The 18,536-nt window shown below is 56.9% G+C and overlaps 1 protein-coding gene across 2 annotated transcripts in view; it reads left to right on the top strand.

Annotated features, from left to right (window-relative positions):
* Positions 1-16,444, top strand: part of JARID2 (jumonji and AT-rich interaction domain containing 2) — a gene marked incomplete at both ends in the record, with an annotated part of 243,284 nt that extends 226,840 nt beyond the window's left edge. For both annotated transcript variants that reach the window (XM_079713196.1, XM_079713195.1), the window contains 10 exons: positions 1,260-1,352; positions 4,130-4,248; positions 4,337-4,407; positions 5,288-5,402; positions 7,604-7,709; positions 8,616-8,798; positions 9,224-9,354; positions 9,946-10,129; positions 13,023-13,130; positions 16,283-16,444. In XM_079713196.1, coding sequence (XP_079569322.1) covers positions 1,260-1,352; positions 4,130-4,248; positions 4,337-4,407; positions 5,288-5,402; positions 7,604-7,709; positions 8,616-8,798; positions 9,224-9,354; positions 9,946-10,129; positions 13,023-13,130; positions 16,283-16,444 — 1,272 coding nt within the window. The remainder of the gene's footprint in view (positions 1-1,259; positions 1,353-4,129; positions 4,249-4,336; positions 4,408-5,287; positions 5,403-7,603; positions 7,710-8,615; positions 8,799-9,223; positions 9,355-9,945; positions 10,130-13,022; positions 13,131-16,282) is intronic.
* Between the last annotated feature and the right edge of the window lie 2,092 nt (positions 16,445-18,536).

Genomic DNA, 18,536 nt, shown 5'->3' with positions numbered 1-18,536 from the left:
CCCCTCAGCATCCGGGGGCATTGACTGCTGTGTGCTGGGTGTCATCGCCTTGAATTACAGGCACCTTGCTTTAGCTGACACAAAATCAGGTTCCTCCTAGCAGTTAGGATTTTATTTTGTGATGAATGGCACGTCAGGAGAAGTCGGGACTTGTACAGCAGTTTCTCTTTTAGTTAGAGCCCCACTTACAGAGCTGAAGAGCAAAAGCAAAGGGTGGGGTCTGCGAGCTGAGTGCTTTGACTGTCCTTCCCCAGGCAAGAAAGGTCTGCCCCCTTCCTAGACCTGCGGCTCTGTTCGCGGGGCTGCTCCAGCATCTCCTCATTAAGGAGACCCTCCCTGACCACCTGCCTGGCAGCCCTGCCCCTCTGCTTCTGGTTCATCGCACTTAGCGCCACCTCCCAGCTGTTTTGTGTGAGTCAGAGTTCCCCAGGCCACCATGAGGCCAGGGACGTTGTCTGTTCTGACCACTGCTCTATCTGCAGCCCTTAGAACCAGGCCTGCACACAGTAGGTGCTCAGTAAGTACTTCCCCAGTCAGGGGGTGAGCGTGCCTGGTCAGGGAGGAGTGCAGGGCTTGCCTATAGAACAAAGCATATCCGTGATGCCATGGGTCACCCCAGTGAGCTTGTCCTTGCTAACATTCCCAGGAAGGGGTGGCGTGCAGGGGTGGGGAGGGGACGTTAGATAATCTGAAGAGCCTGCGTGCTGTCCCAGGGCGGCGTGGGGGGCGGGGACTGGCTCCGTGGCAGAGAAGGGCCGGATTCCTCTGTCCCCTGCACATCTACGAGGCCAGGTTGCTCATCTGGCTGGTTCTCACGTGAGGACCCTCAGGGTGGGTGTAGGCATCGCCCAAGTTTCTTTCCTGGGGTCCCCGGTCCCGAGGTGCAGCCGGTGTCTGTCTTGGTTTCCCCCTGGCCACAGCCTTTCTCCTGCCCTTGCCACGTTGCACTTGTTGCTCCAGGAAGTGAAAGCAGCTTTTAAGCGGGGCGCCCTGCAGTGCACCCGGGGCTCCTGTGGGACCCCGTTCTGCTGGCTGGCGGGGGTGTCTGGCCCGGCGCTGGATGGCCAGGGGTCCTCCGCCTCCTTTGTTGGCACCGGGGAGTGTTTTTCCGCCGCCTCTGCTCGTGTCAACTCAAGACGTGGCCCGGCCCCCGGTCACAGGGACGCGTCACGCAGGGGCCTGTGACGAGGTGGCCTGCGTTGAGGTCCTGGTTCTGCTTTGTTTCTTACGCTTGACTCTTGTTTTTGCTTTCTTTTCAGGGGAGGTCTGTTTCTTTAACGACTTTTTACCGAACAGCAAGAAATATCATGAACATGTGCTTCAGCAAGGAGCCCGCACCAGCTGAAATCGAGGTGCGTGAGCTGGGCAGTCCCGGCCCCCCGCTCCGCTTGGAGCCAGGGGTGGAGCCCCGGGCCTCCTGGGGGTGGGTGGGTGGAGGGGTCGTGAGCGCTCAGCCCATCGTCTGGGCGCTGGGGGCGGCCAGAAGTTTCAACTCGTGTGGATCCCAACTTGTGCAGGGTTAGCAAAGGTGTAATGGAGAGAGCGAGCCTCCCCGGCTTCGCCCTGACTCCCCTGGAGCCGAGGCTGCGGCCCGGGGAGAGCCCCAGGCGGGCCCCGCCCAGCTGGCTGCCTCTCAGCCCTTCTCACCCTGTCCTCTGGGTGCCTGTTTTGCAAGAGAATGTTTGGAATCCCCTGAAACCACAGTTGTGCCCTTTGCTCTCTCCTGTTTTTCATTTAGTGGGGTTGGCAGGTTGCCATTTTTGTGCTTCTGAGTTGCGTGAGGTTGGAGAGGTGCAAGCGCGTCCTGCGCCCAGGCCAGCGAGCAGGAGTTCGGCGTGAGGGGCGGCTGGGGGCGCCCGGATGCTGACGTAGGTGGGCCTGTGCAGGGAGAGGCCCGGCTTCTCTCGCTGGTTCAGGGCGGCTGCCGGCGGAGCATGCGGTGATGCGGACTGCAGCCTGGCTTTTGGTGAACAGCTGGTCTCAGAGCACGTCTTTTTCTTCGAAGATATGTGCTTCTTCCTCTTGGTAAAACCGTGCTGACCACCAGGGCGCCCGAGCCCTGATTGGATCGGGTTTCCCGGGAGTGGGCCTTTCAGGACAGTCTGGGTCACCAGGACGCCTGGTCCCTTGCATCTGTGCCGCGTGGGACCCCGCCTCTGATGGTAGCCGTCAGAAGCCCAGGAGGTCCCGCCCTGGTGCTCAGTCCTGGTTTCCCAGGTTGGTGAATTCCGTGTTCAATTTTGGCATCACCGTCATTCCTTTTAGGCCCCGGGTCTGCACCCTGGGCGGTATCTGTGAACACCACACAGTGGCCTGACCTTTGGCCCTGCCAAAGCCGTGTTCCATCTACCGCGATGCCAGCGGGGCCCTGATTCTGGGACACATGGCCGTCTTGGTTGCTTCCCGAGTGCCTGTGCCATTTGTGGGAGAAACGTCAGAGGAAAGGAACGCGACTCTGGGGCTGAACATCAGAGCTGGAGAAAGAGGCCTTTGCTTTACAAGCACAGGCCCTTGTCGGGAGTCCCCGAAGGTTACGGTTGTCACTGTCCGTCGCTTCCTACTCAGGAATTAATTCTCTCTGGAAGCCTAGGTTTCGCTTTAATAGTTGTATAATATCTAAACACAAAGGGAAGATTTGCTAAACTCCACACTTTGGCTGGCTGACTTCTAGATCCTGCAGAGAGGCTGGGCCCTCTCCTTGTCCGGTGTCACCAGCCCGAGTGGCCCCCCCGTAGCGGACGGCCCCCTTCCTCCCCCGCCTCTTTATTCACCCAGCAGAGGTTGGTGTGAGTCTAGGCAGGACTGGCCCGAACCCGTCTGCTGCTCCGTCATCCCCTGCCTGCTGGGACGTCTGTTTGGGGAACCCGGGCATTTAATGCTGTCGACCTCCTCCTTGATGCGGGGCATCTGGCCGCCCCCAGGCTGGTCTCGTTGCAAGAGCCGCATGGCGGCGTGGTGGCTGACACCGGGGGCTCGTGGGTGAGGCTTCCTCCTTTACGTGGCGTTCCAGGAAGCAGGGGCGGGTGATGCTGTGCTTCTGGAATCATGACTGAAGACACAGTGAGGGGGAAACTGAACCCCTCTCACCTGTTAGCAAAGCGCATCCCGATCCCCTCTTGCCCTGCAGTCGTTTAGGTCATGCCCACCCCTCCCCCATCTGTTTCGCTGGCTTGGGTCACAGCCTGGGGGTCCGACCCTCACTTGCAGCCCGAGTCTGTTGAGACGCCTGCCTGGGGCTGTGGTGATTACACCTCCGGACGGTGGCCAGACGTCTTCAGCCCCTTTGCTGTTACCGCTTTCTCCCTCCCTTTCGTATAAATGTTTTTTTTTTTTTTGCGGTACGCGGGCCTCTCACTGTTGTGGCCTCTCCCGTTGCGGAGCACGGGCTCCGGACACGCATGCTCAGCGGCCATGGCTCACGGGCCCAGCCGCTCCGCGGCATGTGGGATCCTCCCGGACCGGGGCACAAACCCGTGTCCCCTGCATTGGCAGGCGGACTCTCAACCACTGCGCGCACCAGGGAAGCCCCTCGTATAAATGATTTTTAATTGTGGTAAAATATGTGCAACATTTACCATTTTAGCCATTTTTAAGTGCAGTTCAGTGGCACTGCAGTCCATTCACATTGTTGTGTGACCGTCACCACCATCCATTTCCAGAACTTTTCCATCTTCCCAAACTGAAAGTCGGTTCCTGTTAAACACTGAGCCCCCGTCCTCCCTCCCCGCAGCCCGTGACACCGCCGCTCTTCTCTCTCTCCGACTTTGACTGTCCTGAGTACCTCACGGGAGTGGAATCACGGTCTTTGTCCTTCTGAGACTGGCTTATTCTACTTCGCGTGAAGTCCTCAAGGTTCCTCTGTGTTGTCGCGTGTGTCAGAGTTGCCCTCCTTTTTGAGGCTGAGTCATATTCCGTGGATGTTGTACCTTGTGTTTATCCAGTCGTCCACTACGGACGTGGCTGCCGTGACCGTGGGCGTGCGGTTGTCTGTCTGCAGCCCTGTCCCCCTGCTCCCTAGTGGCCATCGCTCTAGGCGAAGATGGTCCCTTCGTCTCGCGTCATTGAGTTGAGCTGGGCCCCGCGGCCACGGGCAGCAAGGTGGTGCTGACGGCCCTCCCTCTCCCCGCAGCAAGAGTACTGGAGGCTCGTGGAGGAGAAGGACTGCCACGTGGCCGTGCACTGCGGCAAAGTGGACACCAACACCCACGGCAGCGGCTTCCCAGTGGGAAAATCAGAACCGTTTTCAAGGTAACGTCGGACGCTCCTGCCCGTGTCCTGGGGACTGGACGGTGCCCCTCCACGCCCGTCCGTGACGCCCCTGTACTTTCCTCTGCAGACACGGATGGAACCTCACCGTCCTCCCCAATAACACAGGCTCCATCCTGCGTCACCTTGGTGCTGTGCCTGGTAAGCCTGCCTCGGGTGGCTGTGGACCCAGCTCGCCCCGTCGAAAGCTGGAGGGGAGGGGACTGCGGCGCACGGCGCGTAGAGAGAACTGGGATTGTTAGAGAAGAGAGAGGGGTCAGCATCATGGCTGAAGTCAGTAAAAATGCAGAAAGGTAAACCAAATCGCAGATCTAGCAGCTGGGCAGATGCGTAATGGCCAGCTTTCCACCTTGGCCAATTTCAGAGCTAACGTTCCGCCTCCGTGGGGCTACTGCCCCACAGCCGGGAGGGAAACCAGTTGTCCTGGGTGTTGCGGGAAGAAGGGGCCCCTGGAGGAGGTGACCGGCGTGGGTGACCCCACGCTGGGGGGGAGGGGTTACCCCCGAACAAAGGGGCCCCGCTTCCTGGCTGGTGGCCAGTCGCAACAGTCGTGGTCGTGTTCCTTGGGCATCTTGCCTCCTGCCTTAAGTCACTAGTTAAGATGCTCTTCCGCTACTGTTTTTTTTTTTTTTTTTTTGCGGTACGCGGGCCTCTCACTGCTGTGGTCTCTCCCGTTGCGGAGCACAGGCTCCGGACGCGCAGGCTCAGCAGCCACGGCTCACGAGCCCAGCCGCTCCGCGGCACGTGGGATCTTCCCGAACCGGGGAACGAACCCGTGTCCTCTGAATCGGCAGGCGGACGCTCAACCACTGCGCCACCAGGGAAGCCCCCGCTACTGTTTTGTGTCGTGATCTTGGTTTCTGTGTAAGAAGCAGGAAAGAGCAAGTCCCTTCGTCTCACTGGGTTTTGGCTGGTTTTGAATCCTATTTCTTCCTTTCTCTTGTTTGGGGAGAAGATGCAGTTCCTCTTGCTGTCACCCTGAGACACTGGTCTTCATCCTGCCCTGTCCCCTTTGTTCTAGGAGTGACAATTCCCTGGCTAAATATTGGCATGGTCTTTTCTACCTCATGCTGGTCTCGAGACCAAAACCACCTTCCCTACATTGACTACTTACACACTGGTGCTGACTGCATTTGGTGAGTACCCCGGCCCCGGCCTCCTGATGCCGCCTCGCGCTCACCGATGGCTGACAGCCTTGGAGGACTGACTTTGCGAGTTTGTCCCGTGTTCCCTGTCATGTCAGCCTGGGGAGCTGTGTTGGAAGTCGAGCTGGTGGAGAATATTTTAATTGGCTCAGGTGAGGCTCATCGCCTGCTAATAGGGGGGTTTCCTTCTGTGAGGTTTTCCCCTGGTGGTGGTTGATTTCCAGGCGTTCGTTTCATAGCAGGGTCAGAAACAGAGTACAGCAGAAAGCTGCCCGGGAGCGGTGCCCAGTCCACCGACTGCAGAGGGAGAGCAGGTCTTACTGGAAGTGGAGTTCCTGCCGTGGGAGATGCACGGGTTTGTCTGTTTCCCAGGAAGCCTTGTGCCCGCTTCCCAGGCGTGATCCTTAACTGTCAGGCTCACCAGCCCTGACCCGAGATGGCTCTGCAGCTCCTTTGTTTATGATGGCAGAGGGGAAATGAAATCACTGCAAATAATCAGATGTCTTGTCGTCTCACGGGCTTCCGGCACCGCATCCATTCCACACTGTGTTTATTGTCCTAATGGGATGATTAGCATCATTTATTAAAACAAACAAAGTCTTAGAACTAATGTTCTCCCTCCAAGGAGCCAGTGTCGGCAGCAGTCTGGCCATCACGACTCGCCCTGCCTTCCGGCTGCGTCAGGGCGAGTGGCGGTCGGTTTAGAGGTGGGCAGGCCCTGTGGTTGATCTGCGGTGGGGCTGGGGTCTCGGGCAGAGCTGAGGGTGGACAGCCGGACGGTCCCGCGCAGGGCGGCCGGCTGCATGGACGCTGTGGGTGTGCGTGCCCTCCTCCAGGAGCCACTGAGCCCTCAGCGCCGTTCCCCACGGAGACGCGGCCGGGCAGCACCGGCCGGGCTGGGTTGAGAGTCACAGGGTCCCATGCAGGCCTGTGACGGGCCCCACCAGACCCTGGTTCCTCATCAGAAAGTGGAGTGACATGGCCCACGCCCCCACAGGGTGATGGGGTGAAAGTTCGTGGCCCCGGTGGTCGTTGTTCTGCTTGGCCGTTGAGTGAGAGACAGGGAGACCCTAGGTTCCGTGGGCTGTGTGAGGACTAATCCCTGGAACCGCGCCGATGGGGAGGAGAGAGGCGGCCGGCTAGGATCAGAGAACTTCATGGTGTGTGGTTTTTCTTAAAACATGTGATTGAGGTTAGAAACCCTGGATTTGAATCACAAATCCGTAACAGAATATGTTGGCATTGAAATAACAAGCACTTAAAGGAAAAGAGCCCTGGATGTGGTGAGTGCATCCTCTCAGCAGCGGAAGTCAGGACTTGATCCCTCACCTCCAGGGATGCGTCACAGGTGCCCTCCCCACCAGGCCTGGGCAGCCTGAAGACCTGTCACACGGCTCCGGGGGCGTTAGATGTCCCACCGAAGCCTGTGGATGGCGGGGTTGGGAGGTCCCAGAGGAGGGGGCCTTGAGGAGGCTGCACGTGCCTGCCTTGCATGCTGACCACCTGCACCAGTATCTCAGGAGCTGTAGGTGGCAGGTGTGTCCCTGCTGGGTCCTCCTGGGACACAAGTGGCGGTTCCCATTCTGATCCCTGGGATCACACTGAGGGTCCAGGTTCTTCTGGTTGAGTTCAGGCCGTGTTTTCTCCCACCATCTTCCTGGGCTCCTTGGCTCCAGCCAGCGGGGTCCGTGTTGTCTGAGCCCCAGCCCGTGTGTGGCCGCTCCCTTCACCTGACGCAGGCCCTTGTGGCATTGGCCGTGCTGCGTGTCTCTTGTGTATTCCACACCGAATCCTAGTCCTGCAGCGTCCTCTGTCTGCTACAGAAAAGCGTCAGGTGCCAGCCCAGCGATGAGTCGCAGCTTGGGAAGCTCACGAGAGGCTTGTGAGTGCAGATGTGTCTGGGTCTGATTTAGAGCGGCTCTGAAACATCTGCTTTTGGTTTGAAGGCTTTTTGGCTCACGCATAGGTCAGATCTGCATAGAAAAGAGGAGCGTGTTTGTCTGCTGGAGTGGCCGCAGAGCTGCCCTGGGAGGAGAGACCCTGGGGACGCTTACGAGCGGGCCCACCTCCCCTCCGGCGCCCAGGGCCAGTTTCCAGGCTGCTGTTTGCTCATCCCCGAGGGAGCGTGGAGGATGGGCTCCCGGGCAGAGGGTCCTTGTCAACTCCTTCTGCCCTGATTCCAAACCACCCAGGTATTGCATTCCTGCTGAGGAGGAGAACAAGCTCGAGGACGTGGTGCACACCCTGCTGCAAGCCAACGGCACCCCCGGCCTGCAGATGCTCGAGAGCAACGTCATGGTACGGGGGCCACGACGGTGGTGGAGGCTGGGGTTGCGTCAGGTGGCGTGGCCGACGCAGTTGTTTTATTAACTCACCCTCTTTGTCGACCTGCCCCTCAAAGGGAAAGAGGACAATGAAAGCTAAATCCTCCAGGGATCCAGCATAAGCAAAACGTCCTCTCTTATGAAAACCAAACTAAAGTGCGTTCCTCTGATTGATGGCCCAGGACACGGGGCTCATGCTCGTGGGGACTTCTGACTCTATTCCGGGCCTGGTGGTTTTTTTTTTCTTTGTAAATGGCGACTGGGCTGGGCTGGGCAGCTAGACAACTGGGCCACCTGGGCCTCTGGTCAGGATCACTCAGGGATGAGCACAGCGGCTGCTGACCCTATTTTCAGACGGTCATGAGCCTGCTGAGCTGCCGGGAGCCTCTTTAGCCTAGAATTATGTTCTGGCGACCTGAGCTCACGGCTTTTCTGGCCTCCGCTGACCCTGCCTGGGTCTCCTTTTGCTCCGGGCCCGCCTCACTCTGGGTTTGGCTCGGAGAAGGTAAGCAGCAGCCCCTCCGGGGTGGGGGGGGCCCGCAGCCCCTGTGCTGTGCACACGGATCCTGGTCCAACCTGGTCAGTGCCTGTGGGGACACAGCGGCCACGCCTTTGCCTGAATCGTCACTCTTGGGCCTATATCAGTTTAGAACTTCCTCCTCCTTTGTTTAGGAGTTACGTCTCTTTATTTTCTAAAGGAGAAACAAAACGTCTTTCATACAAAACGTAATCTGTGTCTGGAGCAGGCTTAAGCCCCGATGCCCTGTCTGGAGGGCAGGTGTGCTGGCAGGCTGTCGCGCAAAGAGCTCCGGACGGTGGGAGGGAGGCACCCAGGAGGGCGGCCCTTTGTGGGCGTGCGGCTCAGCCCTCGTCTCCACAGATCTCCCCGGAGGTGCTGTGCCGGGAGGGGATCAAGGTGCACAGGACGGTGCAGCAGAGCGGCCAGTTCGTCGTCTGCTTCCCGGGATCCTTTGTGTCCAAAGTGTGTTGCGGCTACAGCGTCTCTGAGACCGTGCACTTCGCCACCACCCAGTGGACGAGTATGGGCTTCGAGACGGCCAAGGTAGGCAGGCGGCCCTTGGCACGCGTCCCTGTGCGTGTGTCTGTGTGTAGATAATGTTTAATTTCAAAGTGAGTCTTGGAAACCTGAGTTGGCTGAGAGTTTTTTTTAGGGAGGGAGAGCTGTTAGAGGTTGACTGTATCGTGAAAGTCGTCGAGCTCTGTTACTGACCCACGGCGGTACTGGGAGGTCAGTACTGAAGGTGTTTAAGGCAAACACTGTTCTCGACTGGCGGAGCCACAAGTACCTGGTGTCTGGTGTCTTTCTCCAGGGAGACACGATTGTCGTACAGTTTTCAATTGCTTTGAATCCAGGTGGAATTCAACATTTGAAAATTCAGATAGCGACCCCTCCCCAGTAAAGAAAGCCCTTGACAGCTGCCTAGCATTGAAAATTCTGCCCTAAAGGGACGTGACTGCCCCTTGCAGGAGATGAAGCGTCGCCACATAGCTAAGCCATTCTCCATGGAGAAGTTACTCTACCAGATCGCACAAGCGGAAGCGAAAAAGGAAAACGGTCCCACTCTCAGTACCATCTCAGCCCTTCTGGACGAGCTCAGGTAACACAGGACCCCCGGGGCCCAGGCCAGGCGGGATGGGGGTGCGGCCCGTCCTCTGTGGGAGACCGCCGGCCACCAGCTCGGAGCTGCAGGGCCCGCCTGGGGCTTGGCCAGCGGGCGAAGACTTCGGGGTGCCGATGCTGCAGGAGGTGCACCCTCTTTGTGGAAATGGACAGGAGGTGGCTGCTGAACCCCTGGCCTCACGGGTCCTTGGTGCCCCTTGCCATCGAGGAAGGGCCCTGGGAAGGAGCAGACGGGGCAGGAATTGAAGTGACCGTTTGCCTGGCTTCCCATGTGACCTGCAGAGGCTCAGCGGAGCTGGTGGACAGCACACGATCTGCACACGCTTGTCGACCCTCTGATTCCGACGTCGGCAGATAGTTTGTCACATCTGTCCTTGGCCTGGGCGCACCCTGGCTGGCACTGGGCGCTTTGCCCCAGGTTCACCGCAGGCAGGGCCCGGCCATCCGAGAGCCCTTGAGGGGGTGGTCTGACCTTTCGACTTTGGACGCAGGCCCCAGGTGGGGAAGCTGGGCCCCGAGGTCCCGCGGCCCAGCCGCTCGGCACCCTGAGCCTCGTGTGTCTGGACAGGGACACGGAGTTGCGGCAGCGGCGGCAGCTGTTCGAGGCCGGCCTCCACTCCTCCGCCCGCTATGGCAGCCACGAGGGCAGCAGTGCCGCACCCGACGGGAAGAAAAAGCCTCGGAAGTGGCTGCAGCTGGAGACCTCGGAGAGGAGGTGTCAGATCTGTCAGCACCTGTGCTACCTGTCCATGGTGAGCCCATGCCTCCCTCGGGGCCGCTGCTCCATCTCCCTGACCCCCAGCTCTGCCTTTCTCTGCCCCCTGCCCATCCTCCCTCAAGCAGCTGCCCTGTGGAGACGTGTGCCCGCCCCCCCGCCCCATCTCTTTCCTTGTCTCTTTTAGCTTCTCCTCAGCCCTGTGACTTATCTTGCTGCCCCGTGGACTCTGAAATCTGTCTGGTTAAAGTAGCACCTCCTATCTCCAGCCTCCCCCTGTCTGGTCCTGGCTGGAAGGCAGCCTCCTGAGCTGCCACAGTCCAGCCCGTCTGCCTTCCTTCTTGGTCGCTCCTGCAGCCTCCTTGAGGGGCTGATCCAGCCCAGCCTGGGGCTATGTTACATGCTTAGCGTCCCTATGCCGAGCCCATCCCAGGCCAGAGGCGACCCCATCCAGAAGCCTTGCTGGACGGCCAGCTGGACGGTGCAGACCCGCCTCTCGCCTCCCGTGGGCAGCTGCCCTGACACAGGTCTCTGTAGACGCAGGAAAGCCCCCCGCTGCTGTGGCCTCAGCCGGTGCCATTGCCCTCTCCCCGCCTGTGCAGAATCCCCCTCCCGAGAGAGAAGCCTAGGTAGTAAGTGCCCGCCCCACGCCCAGCACGATGTCCCACTCGTGCATCCCCAGCAGCCCCACGTGGCCACCGAGGTGCAGGGTGGCAGGCGCGTCCCAGGTCTGACTCTTGGCCTCCTGGCCACGTGCCGCGTGACTGTGATGCCGTCTCACCCCCTCGCCAGGCGTCCCCGGCACCCCTCTGGCTGCCCTGCAAAGAGGGGACTACGTGGCCACTCCCGCTGAGCCAGATGCCCTTTGTCACACGTGAGACGTCAGAGCACTGAGAAATAATGAGAGGAATACTGTAATCGTTGGCTAGGGCTGCCATATCAGAGCACCACCAACTGCTGCCTTGAGCAACAGAAGTCCCTTTTTTCATAGTTCTAGAAGCTGGAAGTCCAAGATCAATGTGTCATCAGGGTTGGCTTCCTCGGAGGCCTCTCCTTGGATCGTAGACGGTCACTTTGCCCTGTGGACTCACAGGGCCTTTCCTCTGTGTGCTTTTGTGTGTAAATCTCTTGTTGTTAAAAGGATGTAAGTCATATTGGACTAGAACCCACCCTTATGACCTCAGTTTCCCTGATTATGTCTTTGAAGGCTCTGTCTCCCAATAAGTCACCTCCGGAGTTCCTGAGGGTTAGGGCTTCAATGTCTGAATTTGGGGAGGGGGGTAATAATTCAGTCCATAACAACCACGCATCCCACTTCACATATTTTCTTCTATCTAGCTTTCTTTTCCCAGAGGCTTTTTAAAGGATACCATCAAGAACCGTGCTGTCTTTAAAACAAACAAGTCATAAGAATTTCCACAGATCTTAAAAATGTTTTGTGACCATCGCTCATAAAAGCCACATAGTTCTGTGTCCGTTCCTCTTGCATTAGAATGGAGTTATTCTCGTGGGAAACAGTCATCGTGTATTTCCCATGAGCCTGGGTGACTCTGTTGTGACCTCATGTGGCCCTGGTCCTTTCCTGTGGGCTCCAAAGACGGCAGGGTGTGGGCTCATTTTTAGGCTCTCCCTCTGAAAGCTGTACCTTGAGAGTTGTCACCAGGATTTCTTAGCCAGAATGTTATTTTAAAAAGCACATATCCTGAATACATAGGTAAAAACTGAGGTTTTATTTATATATGCTTTTCATTGCTTAGGTACTAAGGGGTTTATATGTTTTTGTTCACTGTTTCGTATTTATGTCTGTTCCTGTCCTCAGCCCCGGGTGATGTGTTTGTGCCAATAAGTGTCATTTCCTTATTCCTACAGCTTATTTTTTTTATTTTTTTATAAATTTATTTACTTTTATTTATTTATTTATTTTTGGCTGCATTGGGTCTCTGTTGCTGTGCTCGGGCTTTCTCTAGTTGCGGTGAGCGGGGACTACTCTTCTTCATTGCGGTGCGCAGGCTTCTGTTGTTGCGGAGCACAGGCTCTAGGCGTGTGGGCTTCAGTAGTTGTGGCGCACGGGCTTAGTTGCTCCGCGGCATGTGGGATCTTCCCGGACCAGGGCTTGAACCCATGTCCCCTGCACCGGCAGGCAGATTCCCAACCACTGTGCCACCAGGGAAGTCCCCAGCTTGTTTTCTTGTCTTTGCTTAGCAACAATGAAGATAAGAAACCTAGGTCTTCCCATTGAATCCTTAAGAAAAACCTGTGATGCTCTTGCATCTGGTGTGTCAAGGCAGCATTTTCGCATTGTTTACACTGAGTGAGACCAGGACAGGGAGTCAGGGTTGGGGTGAGGGATGCCCCCCACACACAGCTCTGAGCATCTGCGGGGCCTCGGCCCATCCCTGGTGCCAGCGCATCCTCCGGGCACTGGAGGTTCAGGCTCGCGTGGCAAGGATCAGGAACCGTGCTGGCTGGAGTGTGGACAGAGGTGCCGCCTCCCGAGGTGGTGTAAACCAGCTGGACCAACCGAGCCGCCCAAGAGCAGGGGAAACACGCGTTGTTGCCGAAGTGTCCAGGGTGTGGCCATTCTGGCACCTTTTGTACCAGTGTAGTTTTTGAACCAGAAGTCTCAGCAGTCCTCAGAACCCTCAGCCCCTGGCCACCAGCCCGTTGCGCTCAGACCCCCTGGCGGGAAAGTGCACAGGAGGCAAGAGGGCCCTCGAAGCCTTTGGGTGCAGCTCAGAGATGGTCACTTACTTGTTTCCTGGTGGACGATCCCGGTCCCAGTGACTTGTTGGTGTTCTCGTCAGTATCCCGTGTCTCTGGGTCACAGATGCCCCTGGCCTGGGCGGTGGCCTCCCACACTCTGCTCCCGGGACACCCCCCTGTCCCCCACCCCCGAGTCCCCTCAGCCCCGGGTGCCTCTCGTCCCGCAGGTCGTGCAGGAGAACGAGAATGTGGTCTTCTGTCTGGAGTGTGCCCTGCGCCACGTGGAGAAGCAGAAGTCCTGCCGTGGCCTGAAGCTCATGTACCGCTACGACGAGGTCAGTGCCTCGCGGGGTGGCAACGGCCCCCTGCCCACGTGGTCCGTGTCACAGCTCTCATCGTGACCGCGTGCAGCCGGCCTGGTTCCAGGCACCTTCTGGCTGGACGGTGCCTGACGTGCTGGGAAGGTAGCTCCTCGTGCCAGGATGGGGGAGTGGGCAGGTCCGGCTTGAGTTCCACTGGCCTGGAGAAACCAGGAGTGGAGGCTGCAGGGATTTTTGTCCTTGTCCGCGCTTTGTTGTGCCCCAGCGAGCGCGTCCGCAGCACGCTCAGCTCTGCTTTCCCTCCTGGCCTCGGTGCCTTGGTTCATAAGGAGTTCGGTTTCGGGGCGTGGGTGCCCCATTGTCTGGAGGGGACTGTGCCATCACCTCCAGTCGGGGCCCAGATCCTGAGTCGGGGCCCAGATCCTGAGGGGACAGCGCGGGACAGACTGAGACCGAAGTTGGCAGGGCCAAGCCAGGGCTCCCCTTTGCTCCAGGCCGAGGGCCGCTTCAGGGGCCTCGCGGCTGCGTCCATCTGGTCTCCGTGTCCTCAGAGCAGCCCCGACCCTGGGGCCCCGGGACTCGGCCTGAGAAGCCTTCCTGGCCCCGGCCCCGCGGGGTCTCTGGGACACGAAGTGCCAACCGCCATGCCCGCCTGCCCGAGTCGGCGTCCCTCCCCCACAGCTGCCAGCGGTTCTGCTGTGGGTCCGCGCGTGGTGAACTTCAGAGCCTGCGGCCACTTGCTGAGCTGCGGGGAGCGCCCGAGGGGGCGGCCCTGGGAGCACCCGCACCCTTGTCCGCACCCCGGGGCCTCGGCAGACACGGAGCCTTTCACTGTTTGCTCCTGAAGGCTTCAACTTCTGAATAAATCCCAGTTCCACCCTCTGTGAAAACCGCAGCCATCCCCAGAGGCAGGTCCGTGTGAGGTGCTTTCTGTGTTGGCTGGTCTCCACTGCCCGTTAGGTGCCCCCATGGGGAGGGCGCTTCTTCAGCCGCCACGGAGCACCCAGGGCTCCGCTTCCAGAGCAGCCTGTCTCGTCTCGTCACGTGTGTTTTACGTGCTTCTAGGCTGCTCTGCGATTGCGTTTCCAGGTACAAGCTCGCAGCTCCGGAGACACGTGGCCCTTTTTGGGGTGTCACCTTGGGAGACTGCTCTGGGGACCCCGTTGCCCCTCCTGGCCCGCCCTCTTCCAGAGAAGCGTCCTCCTCCCTGTGGTGTCCAGCTGGGAGTCCCTTTCTGAGGGTGGAACCTGCTGGCTCCCCCATCCCCACTGCCCTGGAAACCTGGGGCGGCCAGTCCCACGTCAGGCGGCCTCATCCGGCCATCACACGTGGCAGCCCCGGGCAGGGCCGGGCCGGGTGCCCCGGGAGGCGATGGAGGCACCCGTGGGGACTCAGGCTGCGGTCAGACTTGATCAGAAGCCTCTGGCTAAATTGTAAGATTGGAAAGCTGAGAACAGATCTCTTTGCGTCGTCTTTGTTTTCAAAGAGCGTGTTCAGCGAAGGCAATAACCACTTTCCCCTCCCTGCTTCTTCACTTGAACAGCAAATGTCAGAACACGGTTAAAAATAAACCCTCGTGTCTGAGTCAGAGCATCTCTGGCAACTCGCAGGGTACAGCCGGCGGCGCTGGGGCTTCTCGAGATGATTCTGAAGCTCGACAAAACGTGGGTTAGTTTCCACCTCCAGCCCATCTTGGAGCTAGGTGTCTTGATGTGACCAACATCCTGGAAAAGAATCACATCTGTAGCAGGGTCTGTCGGTCTGAAGCTTCATCATTGGTCCTCACGCATAGGGGAGAGAAAAGGTTCTGCTAAGCCTCCTACTTTGCCAGTGGCCTGTTTTAGTAAATGAAAAGCACAAGTCCGTTCCCTGTTGAGCTGAACTGTACTTTGCTTTTTAATTGGGGAATTCCCAGCTCTGGGTTGGATCTCAGGACTGGCTTCTGGGAGCACAGCTCTGGTCTGAGCCCCGGTGCCCAGCACTCAGGCCCCCTCTGTCCAGCCGTTCGGTCCCACAGGTGCGGGCGGGTGGCTGCCTCCTGGGACCCCCCTGCTGCCCAGGTGGCTTTGGCTGCGGGTAACTGGGCTTTGATGAAGCTCATCTGTTTGTTCTTCATTAGCATGTGTATCGGAAGTGCTTTAAGTGGCCCGAGGATGTCTGCAGTGCCTGGGAGCAGGCCTGGGCCCAGACTAGGCCGACCCTCCGGCTTGAGTGAAGGAGTGGCGTGCTGTCCCCATGTCCTCCTGGTCCGTCTGTCCCTGGCTCCAGCAGGTGCTCTGCCGTGTATGTCAGAACATGGGCCCTTTTAATACTCCTCCCCGTGGTTTCTCTTAAAACTGGATTGTTTCGAGTTGTGTTAAAGTTACGCATGTATTTTTGACGCCAACAGATAGATGGTTCTCTTGTTGCGTTCTCTCCCCTTCGCGGCGGAGGGAATGAGGAACATTTATAGACACGTGTTTGTATTCATCTGCAAGCGCAGGTTAAGTAGGCTTCAGAGTAGCCAGAGAGCGCACCAGGCAGCCCCCAGGCATGTGTCACCGTGCAGGGAGCCAGGTGAGAGGCACGGGGCCCTCAGGCCTCCCCTTCCTGCTGGGGCCCCGGGCAGCCTCTCAGCCCCGAGGAGGTGCCCAGGGGGCGGCAGCAGGAAGCCTGCTGCTGTGTTGTCTCGGCGGCGAGGGACCTCGTGGACACGGGTGAAGGTACAGACAAGACGGGAAAGCAGCTCTAAGGAAACAGCCCCACACTTACTCTGGTTTGGGGGCTGCAGGTATTTCAGGGCTTTCAGCTCGTGAACGTTTGACTTTACAGCCACCAGGGGGCACTCCTGGGCTCCCTGGAGGGGGAAGTGGGGTTAGGAAGCTGCCCATCAGGAAGGGACTTGGCATACCGTTTCCTTGGCTTCCAGGTGAGAAAAGGCAGGTTTCTCCCCTAGGAGGAGTGTTTCGTTGAGGTGCCTGGCCAGGGGACCTCGGGGAAGTTGTTGTCCTAACCAGCTCCCAGGCCGCCGCACCCAGGAACCTCGGGGCGGATTTCCAAGGCCACCCAGCCCTCCCCACCCCCCCTCTGTGCCGCTCTGACGTGGTTTGATGAAGGTGACTCCCTGGGGGGTCCTGGCGACGCTCTTCCGTTGGCTAATCCTGTGTCTTCCTTTCAACCCGAAACAGGAACAAATTATCACCCTGGTCAATCAGATCTGTGGCAAGGTATCTGGTAAAAACGGCAGCATTGAGAACTGTCTCGGTAAACCCACACCAAAAAGAGGGCCCCGCAAGAGAGCGACGGTGGACGTGCCACCCTCCCGGCTCGCCGCTGCCTCCTCCTCGTGAAGACGCCAGCACCGTGGGCCGGGGATAGATATTTTTCTGTAATTATTATATTCTAGTTTGGAGTACTGGCTGTAGGATACAAGCTGTCTTTGCACTAGCTCTGAAGAAGATTTTCTTCTGGTTTTAGAGAACTAATTTTGTTTTAGCATTAAACTGTTGAACTTTTTTTGTACTTAGAATACCTAGATACTGCAGTCAGATTTTTGAAACTGCCGTATATTCACTGTTTTAAAACCCTTGAGGGGCTGTTATTAATTTGTATCGCCCCTTGTGGCTGACAAAAGCCTTTTTGTTTGATTTTTGTTTGTGTTTTTTTTGTTTTGTTTTTTTGTAATTGTTGGGGGAAAAAAAGGCTTTTTAACCCAGTTTTGAAGAGGGTGAAGTTTGGAGAACAAATTTAAAACCATCAGTAATGTGAGCAGATTTTTTTCTAGAGAGGAAAAGGGATAGGAGACACACACACACACACACACACACACACACACACACACAACTTGAAAGAAATGGCTTTACTTTGGCTGTCTTTTCTTCTGTCATGTGCAGGATGAGTTTGTAATTGTTAAAACCGGAGAATCCCCATTTTGTTTCTTTGGGCGGTTATGGCAGCTGAAGGTGGACGTTGTTTCCTAACCATAGGCAAAATGAGGAGGTCGGAGTGACGAGGTTCTCTTTACCAGCACATCACTATGCATCTGTTTAAGGAAAAAAAAAAGGAAAGAGAAGAAAAAGACTGCCTGCCTTGGAGGGGGTCACGTGAGGGAAACCTGTGCCTGATTTCATTAGGAAATCCATTCTGTTATTTTTTGGTGCTGTTGGCTACTTTATCAAAAAACCCTTCAATAGCATCCTTAAGAAAAAAAAAAAAAAGGAAAAACGTGATTGAAGCCCTTAAGTGCTTCTTTGTCATGGATGTGCAATCTTTCTAACATTCCGTCTTCATCTCACAGCTTGTTGTTTTACACCTTCACAGGTCAGCATTAATCTTTCTTTTTAAACTCATTCTGTTGGCGATCACATCTAGAGCCACTAGGAGGTCTGCCGTTCTTTTTGAATGTGAAAATGTATCTGCGCTCATCTGGTCTATTTTTTTCTCTTCATGTTGTAACAAAAAGAAAAAAAAAAAAATCCCGTCCCTTTTGTATATACGCCTGTAAATTGTTTTAAATACTTGAGCCTTTTTCTGGGTGGGGGCGGGGAGGGGTGAGAAGACAAGATGAAGAAAAGCCTTACACTTCAGTTTCTTCATCGGTTGGATTGGATGCTTACAGGGTTTTTCTTGTAACATTTATAAGTGCTGCTTACATCACTGAACAACAACAACAAAAATAATAATGGAGTAGCTGTTGCCCTTCTCCGGTTGTGTGTACAGTACGTGTGGAATAAAAAAGGGAAACTGTTTTCACAAGCTGTTCTTTGTTTCATAATTGGATTCACCGATCCCGCAGCTGCCCGTGTTGCACTGAGCTCGCCGGTGGGGCTGTCTTGTCAGGAGCGTCCTGTGACACTTTGTCGGTTGTCGTTGGCAGAAGACTGAACTGTGTTGGAATATTTAACAGTGACATGAGCAGAGTCGTGTTTTCCAGTGTGCTTGTCCGGTTCTCATGGCCTTGCCCTCTCTTGGACAGTGAACTTCTGCCTACGGCTTACGGTCTGACGTTTAATTTATTAGCGCTGCTCTGGACCCCTCCCCCGGGAGGGGAGACTTCATGTTGTTTATTGCCAGTTTTTTGTTTACTTTTCAGGTTTGTACTACAAGGTTTAATAATAAAAACAAAGTTTTTTGGACACTTGTTTGTCTTGTGGAAGAGAGTGAATGAAATGAGATGTTTTCTGATAAACGGGCTGAGGGGGTCTGTCCCATTGGCCAGGGAGTGGAGTGAACACTAAAGATTTAATCCCACTTTCCCTCCACTGGCAGGTGCCTGGATGCCCTCTGAACAAAAACCAAACGGCTGCCATTTGCCTGATTTTCTGCGGGGCCCCTGGAGACCAGCGGGCAGCGTGGCCACGAGGGTGCAGGGCCGCAGCCGCCCCTCGTCCCTGGGCTGTGAGCGAGCGGGGGGAGTGGGGTCCCGCCAGGAGCGGGATGACG

This window comes from Hyperoodon ampullatus, assembly GCF_949752795.1.
Source record: "Hyperoodon ampullatus genome assembly, chromosome: 10".
NCBI lineage: Eukaryota > Metazoa > Chordata > Mammalia > Artiodactyla > Ziphiidae > Hyperoodon > Hyperoodon ampullatus.
This window is presented reverse-complemented; position numbering and strand designations above follow the sequence as displayed.